Source organism: Triticum aestivum, chromosome 6B, assembly GCF_018294505.1.
Source record: "Triticum aestivum cultivar Chinese Spring chromosome 6B, IWGSC CS RefSeq v2.1, whole genome shotgun sequence".
NCBI classification, from domain to species: domain Eukaryota; kingdom Viridiplantae; phylum Streptophyta; class Magnoliopsida; order Poales; family Poaceae; genus Triticum; species Triticum aestivum.
The window spans coordinates 127164994-127183071 of NC_057810.1; the positions used below are offsets into that span (position 1 = coordinate 127164994).

Genomic DNA, 18078 nt, shown 5'->3' on the forward strand with positions numbered 1-18078 from the left:
ATCTTTTCAGGTTCTCTGCCATCCCATGAATGCAATAGGAAAGCACTAGAAGTTGTTCAAATAGAATGATGTTAGCCTGTGATTTGACCACATCCGAAGTTTTGACTAAAGAATTCCTTTTTTGATGATTATAACCAGAAATATGACATAATAATGGAAAACAGCGCAGCAGTAAAGCACACATTTGCTTCTAGTAACTAGTAATCCTTCACGAACACTAATTCCTGTACTAACAAAAACTAGCAAACCTATTGTACTATGGACTCGAACTTCACAACTTTCCACGCCATGTACATCCATAGAACTAGTTGACCCTCTAATCAAGATTACCACTAACATACTTATGCCGACGTCCAATCAAATCAAGGACGTAACATGATAGTGACATGAGACCACCAATTTGGTGAAGGTTTTGGTAATAAATCAAGTGTAAGGTATGTGGTTCACATGGCTTCTCACCTGGAGAGGGACTGAGGAAAATAAAATGCATTTCTATAGGAATGCACTGAAATGGAAAATCCTCCACTCATGAATTAGGCGCACTAAATGTTTACTAAGAACTACGTCGGTGAGAAGAACTACATGCAGAAAGAATGACTCCATATGATCACACATCTAGTATCAAAGATAAGTAAATCTGGTATATTTTGCCATAGCTTGAAATGACGAGGTATAATATAGAGGACATGCTGGCTTAACACACACTTTTTCAAAAAAATAGATTGAAACGTCTAGCCTCTGCATCCATAGGATATGCGCACAACTATAATTTACCACACCTCTACAACAAAAATTATGCAAGCAGCCAGGAAAATCCATATTTAATAGATAAACTTATGCTCGGAAATAAGATATAGTGGTTACTTCTATCACCAATTAAAGGAAAAACGATCAAGTGCACAGATTAAAGCAAATTGGACACAAATCCATGATGTTCACATTCAGAAATGGTAGTGACGACATAAAAGTTGACAAAATATAAAGACAACGGTTCATCATAAATGGCTGCCACATAGAGACAGTCAACTAGGGAAAGGGTCTATTACAAAACAGACTCAGGATGTAATTTTTTTGCATCTAAGATTGAACATAAGCATATGCTAGCTGAAGGTGACAATATAGTGCTTCCCAATCTTCCATAATCTTATTCCTGAAACGCAGAACACAAAGTTCAGAGTGATGAAAATATTATCAACCTCACACTAAACATGCAATATGCAAAGGCGTACCCCTTGTCCCTATATAAATGGTTTGGATCCCTCAGAAAAATTCCCACACATTGGCATGCCATCGGAACTCCAAATGTCCATGTTGCCAACGACTTCCCGAGGCACATCAAAATTCAGAAGGCTATCAATCGACTCGACCACGCCATCATCCATAAGAAGCCTCACCCAAGGCACGAAATCGACATCATTGTTCTCCATAGAAGGAGGCACCACTGAGTTGTAGGTGTTACTCTGGACGAGCGCAATAGATTCAGCTCTTTCAGCAATCACCACTGAGTTGTAGGGGTTACTCTGGACAAGTGCAGATTCTACTCCATCAGCGATGGTAGAAATGGGAGCAGTGGATGATATATCCGGGGTCCTGGTGTCATAATTCCAACCCAAGTTAGAGTAGCCAAAGGAGTTGCTTTCCTGGTCAGAGTGCAGATTCATAACAGAGGCTTCAACAGGGGCATCAGAGTTCATTGCAGGAACAAATGACACGTTCTCGTGCAGAGCAAGTGGCTGGTTTGAGGCAAAGTTAGTAGATGGGTAGATGAAAGCATTTGGGTTGGCAAGGTTATTGACTATTGGTTCCCGTGATGCACTTAGCTTGGGTGCTTTAGGAGCAGCACGGCGAGTACGGTGCTTCTGAGGAACTGTTGGTTCCTCTGGAAAGTTAACATTGGCCTTGTTGCCATAGATCTTGCGTGCTTCAACATCATAAGCTCTTGCAGCAGCTTCGGCATTGTTGAAAGTACCAAGCCAGACACGGACACCCTTGCTAGGATCTCTGATTTCAGCAGCCCACTTACCCCAGGGGCGTTGACGGATACCCCTGAATTTGTTCTTTCTCTTCCTTTTTGCTGAAGGACCACCAAAACCGGCATTAGTTATGCTGCTTAAATCATCATAATTGGAAGACCAATGTCAATGCTAAGAGGGACCAACACGCACAAATTTCTCCCACAAAAAGTAAATAATTTCATCATGGATATGAATTTATATGTAAAATATGACGATGGTAAGACAATTAAAATAAAATCACAACTTACTAAATAAGGAAAATCGAGGGTCCTCATAAATTGACCTCACATTATAGACTTTTGACACCATTCTACAATTATTAATCTACAAATTGCATTATAGATGATGCAGAATCAATGATATTTTTTCAGCTAGATTCAAAGATTGGCAGAATAATCTTTTAGACTGATAAATGAACCAAGTCTAGAACAATCCTTACACACACCTAGAACCATCATAAGGAAACAATTTAAGAGACCTCTAAGCAAAATGGAGAAATCGGACCCTTTCTGTGGATTTACTACCCCTTTCGACTAAACCATAAGCTTATGGACCACCATCGAACGTCACGAAAAGCATAAATCACAAAATCAACAACCTAACAACCAAAATCGCTTCTGTGAAAGAACGGGACAGTGTTGGAAAAATCCTACCAACCGAATACAACAGACAAATGGAAGAACCTAACCCTTCATCCAAATCACTTCATGATAGCACATCCAATCCAAACACCGCCCAAACATAGCTTCCAATAGGAATCCCAACACAATTTGTCTTCCTACCCAATCGAATGACCAAACAGTTTCCAAACCAATCAAACAATCACTTGGTACAACACTCAAACGCTAAAGGTAATGATACACAGATTCAAAACTAATCCAAGCAACCCAGGGTTGATACCTTGGGAGAGGGACTGCCCCTTGACAGCAGTGACGGGCTTTATTTTGATGACCTCCTTGTTGTCATCCTTCTCATCCACCCCACTATGACCGAGATCTAGATCGGATTCCCCGGAGTCGGCCTCGAATTCTTCAAACTCGGCCTTGAAGTCCTCCTTGTTGTCATCCAGACTGAGTCCCCTGCGCCCATCGAGCCCCATGAATCGCGTGTCCCCACTGCCCCCCAGTCGGGGCTTCTTCTTCTCGGGCCATAGAATCGCCTCTATCACCTTTTGCGTCACCATCGGAACCTCGAGGTCTGCAAGGGACGCCCCGCCATACATGAAGGTTGTTGGTACCTTGTCGTAGTCGTCGCCGGGGAGAGGAGGGGCCTCCCTGGAATTGGTAAATGGGAAAGGATTTTTAGTGAAGCAGGTAGCAGGTGTGGGTTGGCAAGTGGGGGCAAGGCCAGTCTACTAGATATGCGGGAGCCGCGTGACAGCGTGAGGAGGCATGTGGTGGGACCCACGCGTTAGCGAGGGGCCGTGCTGTGAATGGAAGGCACGAGCCAAGTTCTGAACGAGCGTTTCTACTTGGGAAAATTTTGCGTGTTCGACCCTTGGTGGAAGTGGTATTTCTAGTATTGCCCTTCGGGAATGAATGGATGGATGTATGTTTGACTTTCTTTCTTTGGAGCCAAGCCAACAAATTTTAGCTCAAGAATGTTGTACTACACACCTGTAGTACAAGTGTACTAGTACTATCGCACACTCCCCATCCAGGTTTATTGGACGGGTTCATCCAACTGAACATTTAACAAAAAATATTTTCATAAATGATTGTGTGTAATGTTAAGATTTTTGCAGATCACTCATAGCTAGTTATGCCATTTATTAGCTCAAGATTGTACTATACACTTGTAGTACGACTGTGCTACTAGTGGCATGCTCCTCCTATCTGGATTTATTGGACGAATTCATCCAACCAAACTTTTGACCAATATCTTCTCATAAATGATTGTATGTACTCCCTCCGGTCATTTTTAGTTCTCATATAAGATTTGTTTGAAGTCGAGCCTCATAAAGTTTGACCAGATTTATAGAAAAAATACCAACATTTCACAATCTGAAATCAATACCAGCAGATGTGTTATGACTTAACATTTCATATTGTATAATTTTAGCATGGTAGATGTTGATGTATAATTTTAGCAAGTGTGGGTTGGCAAGTGGGGGCTTTGCTCTAGCCCCTCTTTAGAAAGAGAGAATCACATCTGGTGACTTTTAATAGTGGCCAACACTCTAGCCAGATTGATTTCATCCTCTCGAGAAGAGAAGATAGGCGTGCGTGCCTATATTGTAAGGTGATACCTGGAGAGAGTGTTGTCCCTCAGCATAAGCTGGTGGTTACTGACTTCCGCTTTCGGATTTGTGTTCAACGGGATAAGCATGCCAAAGTCGCTAGAACAAAGTAGTGGAAGCTCAAGGGGGAGGTAGCTCAGTTGTTCAAGGAGAGGGTCATTAGGCAGGGCCCTTGGGAGGAAGGAGGGGATGCTGACAATGTGTGGATGAAGATGGCGACTTGCATTCGTAAGGTGGCCTCGGAGGAGTTTGGAGTGTCTAGGGGAAGGAGAAGCAAAGTTAAGGATACATGGTAGTGGAATAATTTTTTCAAACGTCAATACCTGGATAGGAGTGAAGACAACATAGAGAAGTACGAGATGGTGAAGAAGGCTGCAAAGCGAGTTGTCAGTGAAGCAAGGGTTCGGGCGTATGAGGACCTCTACAAATGGTTAGGCATGAAGGAAGGCGAAAGGGACATCTATAAGATGGCCAAGATCTGAGAGAGGAAGACAAGGGGATGTTGGCCAAGTCAAATGCATCAAGGATGGAGCAGACCAACTCCTAGTGAAGGACAAGGAGATTAAGCATAGATGGCGAGAGTACTCTCACAAGTTGTTCAATGGGGAGAATGGGAGTTCTACCATTGAACTGGACGAATCCTTTGATGAGACCAGCATGTGTTTTGTGCGGCAAATCCAGGAGTCTGAGGTCAAGCAGGCCTTGGAAAAGATGAAAGGAGGCAAGGCGATGGGCCCTGATTGTATCCCCATTGAGGTGTGGAAAGGCCTCAGGGACATAGCGATAGTATGGCTAACCAAGCTTTTCAACCTCATTTTTCGGGCAAACAAGGTGCCACAAGAATGGAGACGGAGTATATTAGTACCAATATTCAAGAACAAGGGGGATGTTCAGAGTTGTACTAATTATCGTGGAATTAAGCTGATGAGCCATAAAATGAAGATATGGGAGAGAGTCATTGAGCATTGCTTAAGAAGAATGACAAGCATGATAAAATATCAAGTTTGGTTTCATGCCTGGGAGGTCGACCATGGAAGCCATCTTCTTGGTACAACAACTTATGGAGAGATACAGGGAGCAAAAGAAGGACTTGCATATGGTGTTCATTGACTTGGAGAAGGCCTATGATAAGATACCTCAAAATGTTATGTGGTGGGCCATGGAGAAACACAAAGTCCCAACAAGTACATTACCCTTATCAAGGACATGTACGATAATGTTGTGACAAGTGTTCGAACAAGTGATGCCGACACTGATGACTTCCTGGTTAAGATAGGACTGCATCAGGGGTCAGCTTTGAGCCCTTATCTTTTTTCCTTGGTGATGGATGAGGTCACAAGGGATATACAAGGAGATATCCCATGGTGTATGCTCTTTGTGGATGATGTGGTGCTAGTTGACAATAGTCGGACAAGGGTTAACAGGAAGTTAGAGTTATGGAGACAAACCTTGGAATCGAATGGGTTTAGGCTTAGTAGAACTAAAATTGAGTACATGGTGTGTAGTTTCAGTACTACTAGGCACGAGGAGGAGGAGGTTAGCCTTGATGGGCATGTGGTGCCTCAGAAGGACACCTTTCGATATTTGGGTCAATGCTGCAGAAGGATGGGGGTATTGATGAAGATGTGAATCATCGAATCAGCCGGATGGATGAAGTGGCGCCAAGCTTCCGGCATTCTCTATGACAAGAGAGTGTCACAAAAGCTAAAAGGCAAGTTCTACAGGATGGTAGTTTGACCTGCAATGTTGTATGGCGCTGAGTGTTGGTCGACTAAAAGGCGACATGTTCAATAGCTAGGTGTGGCGGAGATGCGTATGTTGAGATGGATGTGTGGCCACACATGGAAGGATCGAGTCTGGAATGATGATATACAAGATAGAGTTGGGGTAGCACCAATTGAAGAGAAGCTTGTTCAACATTGTTTGAGATGGTTTGGGCATATTCAGCATAGGCCTCCAGAATTTCCAGTGCATAGCGGACAGGTAAAGCGTGCGGAGAATGTCAATAGAGGTTGGGGTAGACCGAATTTGACATGGGAGGAGTGCGTAAAGAGAGATTTGAAGGATTTGAGTATCACCAAAGAACTAGCGATGGACAGGAGTGCGTGGAAGCTTGCTATCCATGTGCGTGAACCATGAGTTTGGTCGCGAGATCTTATGGTTTCACCTCTAGCCTACCCCAACTTGTTTGGGACTAAAGGCTTTGTTGTTGTTGGTAGTGGTAGATGTTGATGTTTTTTCATATAAATATGGTCAAACTTTGTGAAGATTTCAGACAATTCTTATATGTAGAGTAAAAAGGACCATGGGGAGTAATTCTAAGATCCATCAAACTAACTCATAGATATTTACTTCATCCATTTGCTCAAGATTGTACTACACACCTCTAGTATAAATGTATTATTACTGTCATACTCCTCTCGTCTGGGTTTATTGGACGGGTTCATCTAACCAAATGTTTACCCAATATCTTCTCATAGATGAGTGTGTGTAACTCTAAGATTCTTGTAATTTACTCATAGTTAGTCCATTGTTCTCAAAGAAAAGCAAAGTTGCTCCATTAAGTTACTAGCATGTATCATGTGCAATCATTAGCATTATTATATGGTAGTTATATGAATTATAAGTTAGCATTATCACATTCTTGATCTAACCATGTATATGGAGATCTAGCATTTCTTTTAAACTAACATGACATCGACCTTACCTAATATTCAACCAATATCTCCTTATAAATAACTATGTAACTCTATGGTCCTCGTAAATCACACATATCTACCTACCCATGTTGAGTTACTATCATGTATGTGCAATCATTAGCATTATTATAATGATAGCTTATGAATTCGGATGAACATTGCAGCCTTTTCATAATATGTTCATGATCTAACCTTGTATATAGATATTTAGAAAAATGAAAACTAACATGGCAATGTTGCTTCGCGACTTCGTGTGTCTTACTTGACACCGAGAAGAAATAATTTGAGAGTACTTTTGTTTCTTTTTGAGAGGATGTGGCTGGCCGATGCATGAATGAAGCAACAACTCTCGACCAAAACATAGAATTTGTGTACAAAATCTACAACTGAGTTTCTTATACTCAAATAGCACAAAATTATGTAAACCATACATAGATTTTTTTAATAATATCCAAGAACTTTTAATATATTAGGTGGTTTACAACCTTGTATCCTGGCTAACAATGGCAAAAAGTAATTTCAGAGCAGTCTTTTTGGGTTGGTGATGCATAAATTATGCTACAGACCAACACATAAATTCGTGTTGCCACTCTACTTAGAGAGATAAAAGGAGCGTAAATCGTGTGAGATCGAAAAGCGTAGACCGCATGAAACCAGGAAAGGTAAGAGTATAAAGCACATGAAAATAGAAAATTTCTCTTGCGGGAAATCTTATCTGGTATGGTGCTACATATAGCCAAGGGAGGAGTTAGATTCACACTAGTCAATGGGCCTACTCTGGTTCACTACAACATGCTACACATGCGTCCATGGACATCACATGCAGACACAGCCACGGGCTCGAGTAGCTCCGCCTTCGGCTATGATCTAAGCATATATTGAAAGCTTTAAAAACATAAGAAATATTTAACCCCCTCGAAAAATTAACCATAAGCAGTTTCAAACTTTTGTGTCCTACCTAAAATTAAGAAAATGTGATACTACAGTATATCCTACAATAGACAAGGACAAAAAGTAATCGTAATACGTGTATTAAAACCAGCTCAGTGACGTGGGGAAATACCTTTATAGAGGGACCTCTTGACAGTGGTGAATGGATTGATCTCGACGACCTTGAACTCCTCGAAGTCCACATCATTATCCTCCATCCCGAGTCTGGCCCCAAACCCGTCAAACCGCATGGGACACAGGCCCCCACCGCCACCCCATTGAAGCTTCTTCTTCTCAGGCTACAACATTGTCAGCATCACCCTCCAGGTCACCATGGGCGTCTTGAGATCCGTGGGGATTGTGTTGCCGCAAATGGCCGCTAGTACCTCGTTGCAGTCCATGGGGGGAAGGAGCCTCGCCTGAATTGGTAAATACAGAAAGGTTAAATGAAGCGGTGGACGGGTGTATATGTTGGCAGGTGGAGACGAGGAATGTCTCCTATATACACGATGGTCATGTGATGGTGCCTCCCCAGGCAAGGGGGCGTGTGGTAGGGCCCATGCGTCAGTAAGAAACTGCATGGTGGGTGGATGGCATGAGGTAGGTTCTGTAAGCGAGTGTTTCCATTCGGGAGAATCTTGCGCGTTGGTGATAACCCACAAGTGTAGGGGATCGCAACAGCTTTCGAGGGTAGAGTATTCAACCCAAATTTATTGATTCGACACAAGGGGAGCCAAAGAATATTCTTAAGTATTAGCAATTGAGTTGTCAATTCAACCACACCTGGATAACTTAGTATCTACAGCAAAGTATTTAATAGCAAAGTAATATGATAGTAATGGTAACAGTGGCAAAAGTAAAGATAATAGTTTTGTAGTAATTGTAACAGTAGCAACGGAAAAGTAAATAAGCGAAGCATAATATGTGAAAAGCTCGTAGGCATTGGATCAGTGATGGATAATTATGTCGGATGCGATTCCTCGTGTAATAGCTATAACCTAGGGTGACACAGAGCTAGCTCCAGTTCATCAATGTAATGTAGGCATGTATTCCGTATATAGTCATACATGCTTATGGAAAAGAACTTGCATGACATCTTTTGTCCTACCCTCCCGTGGCAGCGGGGTCCTAGTGGAAACTAAGGGATATTAAGGCCTCCTTTTAATAGAGAACCGGAACAAAGCATTAGCACATAGTGAATACATGAACTCCTCAAACTATGGTCATCACCGAGAAGTATCCCGATTATTGTCACTTCGGGGTTGTCGGATCATAACACATAATAGGTGACTATAGACTTACAAGATAGGATCAAGAACACACATATATTCATGAAAACATAATAGGTTCAGATCTGAAATCATGGCACTCGATCCCTAGTGACAAGCATTAAGCATAGCAAAGTCATAGCAACATCAATCTCAGAACATAGTGGATACTAGGGATCAAACCCTAACAAAACTAGCTTGATTACATGGTAAATCTCATCCAACCCATCACCGTCCAGCAAGCCTACGATGGAATTACTCACGCACGGCGGTGAGCATCATGAAATTGGTGATGGAGGATGCTTGATGATGACAATGGCGATGAATCCCCCTCTCTGGAGCCCCGAACGGACTCCAGATCAGCCCTCCCGGGAGAGATTGGGGCTTGGCGGTGGCTCTGTATCGTAAAACGCGATGAAACTTTCTCTCTGATTTTTTTTCTCCGTGAAATGGAATATATGGAGTTGGAGTTGAGGTAGGTGGAGCATTAGGGGACCCACGAGACAGGGGGGCGCGTCCAAGGGGAGGGCACACCCCCACCCTCGTGGACAGGGTGTGGGCCCCTGGCCTTGATTCTTTCGCCAGTATTTTTTATATTTTCCAAAACTTATCTCTATGGATTTTCAGGTCATTCCGAGAACTTTTGTTTTCTGCACAATAAAAAACACCATGGCAGTTCTGCTGAAAACAGCGTCAGTCTGGGTTAGTTTCATTCAAATCATGCAAGTTAGAGTCCAAAACAAGGGCAAAAGTGTTTGGAAAAGTAGATACGTTGGAGACGTATCAACTCCCCCAAGCTTAAACCTTTGCTTGTCCTCAAGCAATTCAGTTGATAAACTGAAAGTGATAAAGAAAAACTTTTACAAACTCTATTTGCTCTTGTTGTTGTAAATATGTAAAGCCAGCATTCAAGTTTTCAGCAAAGATTATGAACTAACCATACTCACAATAACACTTAGGTCTCACAATTACTCATATCAATGGCATAATCAGCTAGCGAGCAATAATAATAAAACTCAAATGACAACACTTTCTCAAAACAATCATAATATGATGTAACAAGATGGTATCTCGCTAGCCCTTTCTGAGACCGCAAAACATAAATGCAGAGCACCTTTAAAGACCAAGGACTGACTAAACATTGTAATTCATGGTAAAAGAGATCCAGTCAAGTCATACCCAACATAAACCAATAGTAATGAATGCAAATGACAGTGTGCTCTCCAGCGGGTGCTTTTTAATAAGAAGGTGATGACTCAACATAAAAGTAGATATGTAGGCCCTTCGCAGAGGGAAGCAGGGATTTGAAGAGGTGCCAAAGCTCGATTTTAAAATAGACATGAATAACATTTTGAGTGGCATACTTTCACTGTCAACGCAACAACTATGAGATGGCGATATCTTCCATACTACAAGCATTATTGGCGGTTCCCAAATAGAATGGTAAAAGTTTATACTCCCCCACCAACAAGCATCAATCCATGGCTTGCTCGAAACAATGAGTGCCTCCAACTAACAACAGCCCTGGGGGAGTTTTGTTTAATTATTTTGATTTTCTTTGATCTTTTTGGATCATGGGACTGGGCATCCCGGTTACCGGCCCTTTCTCGTGAATGAGGAGCAGAGTCCACTCCTCTTGAGAATAACCCACCTAGCATGGAAGATAAAGGTAGCCCTAGTTGAAACATGAGCTGCTAGAGCATACAAAACAGAATTTCATTTGAAGCTTTGGAGTTTGGCACATACAAATTTACTTGGAACGGCAGGTAGATACCGCATATAGGAAGGTATGGTGGACTCATATGGAACAACTTTGGGGTTTAAGGAGTTTGGATGCACAAGCAGTATTCCCGCTTAGTACAGGTGAAGGCTAGCAAAAGACTGAGAAGCGACCAACTGAGAGAGTGCAACAGTCATGAACATGCATTAAAATTAATTCACACCGAGTACAAGCATGAGTAGGATATAATATACCATGAACATAAATATCCTGAAGGCTATGTTGATTTGTTTCAACTACATGCGTGAACATGTGCCAAGTCGAGTCACTCAATTCATTCAAAGGAGGATACCATCCCATCATACCACATCACAATCATTTTAGTAGCATGTTGGCATGCAAGGTAAACCATTATAACTCATAGCTAATCAAGCATGGCACAAGCAATTATACTCTCTAAATGTCACTGCAAATATGTTTACTTCATAATAGGCTGAATCAGGAACGATGAACTCATCATATTTACAAAAACAAAAGAGGTCGAGTTCATACCAGCTTTTCTCATCTCAATCGGTCCATTATATATCGTCATTATTGCCTTTCACTTGCACGACCGAACGATGTGTATAATAATAATAGTGCACGTGCATTGGACTAAGCTGGAATCTGCAAGCCTTCAACTCAAGAGAGAAGACAAAGTAATATGGGCTCTAAGTTAAATAAACAATCATGCATATGAGAGCCACTACACATTTTCAATATGGTCTTCTACTCTCGACCCCCAAAGGAAAGAAAAGAAAATAAAACTATTTACACGGGAAAGCTCCCAACAAGCAAGAAGAAGAACGAGAAATATTTTTGGGTTTTCATTTTAATTTCTACTACAAGCATGGAAATTAAACTAACTAATTTTTTTGGTTTTTCTCAAAGTTTATCAAACACACAAGAAGAAAGCTAGAAAAAGAAATTAAACTAGCATGGATAATACAATGAAAGAGTATGAGCACCTACAACTAGAATAGTGTGTGAACATGAATGTAAAGTCGGTGAGAGATACGTACTCCCCCAAACTTAGGCTTTGGCCTAAGTTGGTTTATTGCCAAGGATTGCCTGGCTGATATCTGTAGTTGTAACTGGGGTCGTACTGAGATGCGGCAGTAAATGCCTCCTGAGCTGCGGCATGTTGGCGAGCCGCCTCCGCTCTCCCCTCGTGTTCAGCTGCCTCCTCCCTGGTAACAACATATCTTCGTTTTGCCCGGTAATCAAAAAGGGAAGGAGCAAGGAGAGTAACATGGACAGAGCTACGTCTGTCAAAGATTAGTCGATATTAAAGGAATTGTTCATTGCTCAAAAGAAAATGATGTTTGACCATCGCGTCATAATCTAAATAAGCAGGAGGCAACACCATATCCCCCTCTCGTGGGGCTATACCAAGATAATTAGCAACACGGGTCGCATAAATACCTCCAAATAAATCTCCAGACATACCATTATTATGCAACCTATGTGCAACTATTGCCCCCAAGTTGTAATCTTTATTACCTAACACAGCACTCTTGAGGACACAGAGATCAGGGACACACATGTGACATGCTTCATCTTTACCGTTAATGCATCTACCAATGAAGAGAGCAAAATAATGTATAGCAGGAAAATGCATGCTCCCTATGGTAGCTTGTGCTATATCCCTAGATTCTCCCACAGTAATACTAGCAAGAAAGTCTTTATATTCAGATTTGTGGGGATCATTAACATTGCCCCACTGAGGGAGTTTGCAAGCAGTTGTAAAATCTTCTAAGTCCATGGTATAAGATTTATCATAAATATCAAACAGGACACTCTGAGAATTACATGAAGATTTATATTTAAACCTTATTACGAATGAATCAGTCAATAGATAGTATTGAGGACACTTATCTTGTAAGAAGTCCTCCAGATCGCCATTATGCACACATGTGTCAAATTCATCCTTAATGCCTACTTTGACCATAAACTCGTCTGATGGCCACTCACAAGCTCGTACTTCGGCATCCCTTGGTGGTTCATCGTCTTGCTCACGCATGGCACGCCTGGATCCTTTCTTTGTTGAGGAACCACCTTGATACATTCTCCTAGACATAATTCTTTTTCTGAAAAATTTCTGAAATTTTAGTAACTTCAACATAAAAGTGAATAAAACTAAACAAGATTGGTAGCAACTACTCCTATAAGTGTCTAGAGCCTATATCATGCATTTAGAATTACTTGGGACCTCATAAATTTGACATGCAAGCTCAAGAACAGGGTCACCTAGGCAGCAAAAATTTGCAATGAATAAAGCACTAGAACAAAAACTAATTGGACCAATGGAGGAGTCACATACCAAGCAATAATCTTCCACAACAGTTTTGTGAATGGGGCTTTGAGCAAGGAGATGAAATCGCGGCAAAATGAGCTAGAACTCGTGCTTGAGCTGGATGGGGATTTTTTTGGGACGAAGATGGAGTGTGTGGGTGAAGGAATAAGTGGAGGGGGGCCACCATGGGCCCACGAGATAGGGGGGCACGCCCAGGGGGTGTGGGCGCGCCCTCCACCCTCGTGGCATGGTGCTTGCCCCTCCTACAGTGTTTTCAGTGCCTAAAATCCTCAAATATTCCATAAAAATCATACTAAATTTGCAGGGCATTTGGAGCACTTTTATTTTCGAGATATTTTTTATTGCACAGATAATTCAGAAAACAGACAGATAATACTATTTTTGTTTTATTTATTCTAAATAACATAAAGTAAAAAGAGGGTACAGAAGGTTGTGCCTTCTAGTTTCATCCATCTCATGATCATCAAAATGAATCCACTAACAAAGTTGATCAAGTCTTGTTAACAAACTCATTCCGAATAACACGGAACCGGAGAAATTTTGAATAACACTAGGTTACCTCAATGGGGATATGAACATCCCCAATAATAAGAATATCATACTTTTTCTTGACAGTAGGAAGAGGAAATTCAAAACCTCCAATAAGAATAGTTGGAACTTTTCCAATAGAATTGATGCTATGGACTTGAGATTGATTCCTCGAAAAGTGTACAGTATGCTCATTACCATTAACTTGAAAAGTGACATTCCCTTTGTTACAATCAATAACAACCCCTACAGTATTCAAAAAGGGTCTACCAAGGATAATCGACATACTATCGTCCTCGGGAATATCAAGAATAACGAAGTCCGTTAAGATAGTGACATTTGCAACCACAACAGGCACATCCTCACAAATACCGACAGGTATAGTAGTTGATTTATCGGCCATTTGCAAAGATATTTCAGTAGGTCTCAACTTATTCAATTCAAGTCTACGATATAAAGAGAGCGGCATAACACTAACACCGGCTCCAAGATCACATAAAGCAGTTTTAACATAATTTCTTTTAATGGAGCATGGTATAGTTGGTACCCCGGGGTCTCCAAGTTTCTTTGGTATTCCACCCTTAAAAGTATAATTAGCAAGCATGGTGGAAATTTCAGCTTCTAGTATCTTTCTTTTATTTGTAATGATATCCTTCATATACTTAGCATAAGGATTTACTTTAAGCATATCAGTTAAGCTCATACGTAAGAAGATAGGTCTAATCATTTCAGCAAAGCGCTCAAAATCCTCATCATCCTTTGTCTTGGATGGTTTAGGAGGAAAGGGCATGGGTTTCTGAACCCATGGTTCTCTTTCTCTACTGTGCTTCCTAGCAACAAAATCTCTATTATCATAATGTTGATTCTTTCATTGTGGGTTATCAAGATCAACAGCAGGTTCAATCTCTACATCAGTATTATTTTTGCTAGGTTGAGCATCAACATGAACATTATCATCAACATTATCACTAGGTTCATGTTCATCACCTGATTGTGTTTCAGCATCAGCAATAGAAATATCATTGGGATTCTCAGGTGTGTCTACAACAGGTTCACTAGAAGCATGCAAAGTCCTATCATTTTTCTTTTTCTTCTTTTTAGAAGAACTAGGTGCCTCTAAATTATTTCTCTGAGAATCCTGCTCGATTCTCTTAGGGTGGCCTTCAGGATACAAAGGTTCCTGAATCATTCTACCAGTTCTAGTAGCCACTCTAACAGCAAAATCACGTTTATTATTTAATTCATCGAGCAAATCACTTTGAGCTTTAAGTACTTGCTCAGCTTGAGTGGTAACCATAGAAGCATATTTGCTAATGAGTTTAAGTTCATCTTTAACTCTAGACATATAATCACTCAAGCGTCCTATTTTGAAAGCATTATTCTTTAATTCTCTACCAACATAAGCATTAAAAATTTCTTGTCTAGCCATAAAGTCATCAAATTCATCTAAGCATAGGCTATGAGATTTGGTAGAAGGAATTTCAACTTTATCATATCTATAGAGAGAATTTACCTTCACTACCTGTGTCGGGTTATAAAGACAATGTGATTCTTCAATAGGCGGTATATTAAGACCGTGTATTTCTTCAATAGGTGGTAAATTCTTAACATCTTCAGCTTTTATACCTTTTTCTTTCATTGATTTCTTTGCCTCTTGCATATCTTTAGGACTGAGAAATAGAACACCTCTCTTCTTTGGAGTTGGTTTAGGAATAGGCTCAGGAGTTGGCTCAATTGGTTCAGGAACTGGCTCACGAAGAGTCCAATTATTTTCATTAGTCAACATATTATTCAATAGTAATTCAGCTTGGTCATTTGTTCTTTCCCTGAAAACACAACCAGCACAACTATCCAAGTAGTCCTTGGAAGCATCGGTTAGTCCATTATAAAAGATATCAAGTATTTCATTTTTCTTAAGAGGATGATCAGGCAAAGCATTAAGTAATCGGAGAAGCCTCCCCCAAGCTTGTGGGAGACTCTCTTCTTTGATTTGCACAAAATTATATATTTCCCGCAAGGCAGCTTGTTTCTTATGAGTAGGAAAATATTTAGCAAAGAAATAATAAATCATATCCTGGGGACTACGCACACAACCAGGATCAAGAGAATTAAACCAAGTCTTAGCATCACCCTTTAATGAGAACGGAAATATCTTAAGGATATAATAATAGCGAGACTTCTCATCATTAGTAAACAGGGTAGCTATATCATTCAACTTGGTAAGATGTGCCACAACAGTTTCAGATTCAAGGCCATAAAAAGGATCAGATTCAACCAAAGTAATTATTTCAGGATCAACAGAGAATTCATAATCCTTATCAGTAACACAGATAGGTGAAGTAGAAAAAGCGGGGTCAGGTTTCATTCTAGCATTATGGGATTGCTGCTTCCATTTAGATAATAACTTCTTAAGATCATATCTATCTTTGCAAGCAAAAATAGCTCTAGCAGCTTCCTCATTCATAACATAACCCTCAGGAACAACAGGTAATTCATAATCAAGGGGAGAACTTTCATCATCACTATCATCAATAATAGCATCTTCAATAATTTCATTCTCTCTAACCCTAGCAAGTTGTTCATCAAGAAATTCACCTAATGGCAAAGTAGTATCACGCACAGAAGTAGTTTCATCCTAAGTATCATGCATAGCAGAAGTGGCATCATCAATAACATGCGACATATCAGAATTCAAAGCAGTAGCAGGTTTAGGTGTCGCAAGCTTACTAATAACAGAAGGAGAGTCTAGTGCAGAGCTAGATGGCAGTTCCTTACCTCCCCTCGTAGTTGAGGTCAAAATCTTAGTTCTTTCGTCTTTCAAGTTCCTCATAGTGATCAACAGATATAAATACCAAGTGACTCAAAGAATAGAGCTATGCCCCCCGGCAACGGCGCCAGAAATTAGTCTTAATAACCCACAAGTGTAGGGGATGGCAATGGCTTTTGAGGGTAGAGTATTCAACCCTAATCTATTGATCAACAGATATAAATACCAAGTGACTCAAAGAATAGAGCTATGCCCCCCGGCAACGGCACCAGAAATTAGTCTTAATAACCCACAAGTGTAGGGGATCGCAATGGCTTTCGAGGGTAGAGTATTGAACCCTAATTTATTGATACGACGCAAGGGGAGCCAAAGAATATTCTTAAGTATTAGTAGTTGAGTTGTCAATTCAACCACACCTGGATAACTTAGTATCTGCAGCAAAGTATTTAGTAGCAAAGTAATATGATAGTAATGGTAATAGTGGCAAAAGTAAAGATAATAGTTTTGTAGTAATTGTAACAGTAGCAACGGAAAAGTAAATAAGTGAAGCACAATATGTGAAAAGCTCGTAGGCATTGGATCAGTGATGGATAATTATGCCGGATGCGATTCCTCATGTAATAGCTATAACCTAGGGTGACACAGAACTAGCTCCAGTTCATCAATGTAATGTAGGCATGTATTCCGAATATAGTCATACGTGCTTATGGAAAAGAACTTGCATGACATCTTTTGTCCTACCCTCCCGTGGTAGCGGGGTCCTAGTGGAAACTAAGGGATATTAAGGCCTCCTTTTAATAGAGAACAGGAACAAAGCATTAGCACATAGTGAATACAGGAACTCCTCAAACTATGGTCATCACCGAGAAGTATCCCGATTATTGTGACTTCGGGGTTGTCGGATCATAACACATAATAGGTGACTATAGACTTGCAAGATAGGATCAAGAACACACATATATTCATGAAAACATAATACGTTCGGATCTGAAATCATGGCACTCGAACCCTAGTGACAAGCATTAAGCATAGCAAAGTCATAGCAACATCAATCTCGGAACAGAGTGGATACTAGGGATCAAACCCTAACAAAACTAACTTGATTACATGGTAAATCTCATCCAACCCATCACCGTCCAGCAAGCCTATGATGGAATTACTCACGCACAGCGGTGAGCATCATGAAATTTGTGATGGAGGATGGTTGATGATGACGACAGCGACGAATCCCCCTCTGCGGAGCCCCGAACGGACTCCGGATCAGCCCTCCCGAGAGAGATTAGGGATTCGCGGTGGCTCCGTATCGTAAAACACGATGAAACTTTCTCTCTGATTTTTTTCTCCGCGAAACAGAATATATGGAGTTGGAGTTGAGGTCAGTGGAGCATCAGGGGGGCCACGAGACAGGGGGGCGCGCCCAAGGGGGAGGGCACGCCCCCCACCCTCGTGGACAGGGTGTGGGCCCCCTGGCCTTGATTCTTTTGCCAGTATTTTTTATATTTTCCAAAACATATCTCCGTGGATTTTCAGGTCATTCCAAGAACTTTTGTTTTCTG

The 18078-nt window shown here is 41.0% G+C and overlaps 1 protein-coding gene across 1 annotated transcript; it reads right to left on the reverse strand.

Annotated features, from left to right (window-relative positions):
* Positions 1-904: 904 nt before the first annotated feature.
* LOC123133734 (ethylene-responsive transcription factor 1) lies at positions 905-3324 on the reverse strand. Its single transcript, XM_044553150.1, has 3 exons — positions 2916-3324; positions 1230-2074; positions 905-1150 (listed from the first exon to the last, which is right to left on the reverse strand). The coding sequence occupies exons 1-2, from the start codon at positions 3235-3237 to the stop codon at positions 1239-1241; spliced, it is 1158 nt and encodes a 385-aa protein (XP_044409085.1). The 5' UTR covers positions 3238-3324; the 3' UTR covers positions 905-1150; positions 1230-1238.
* Positions 3325-18078: the final 14754 nt, after the last annotated feature.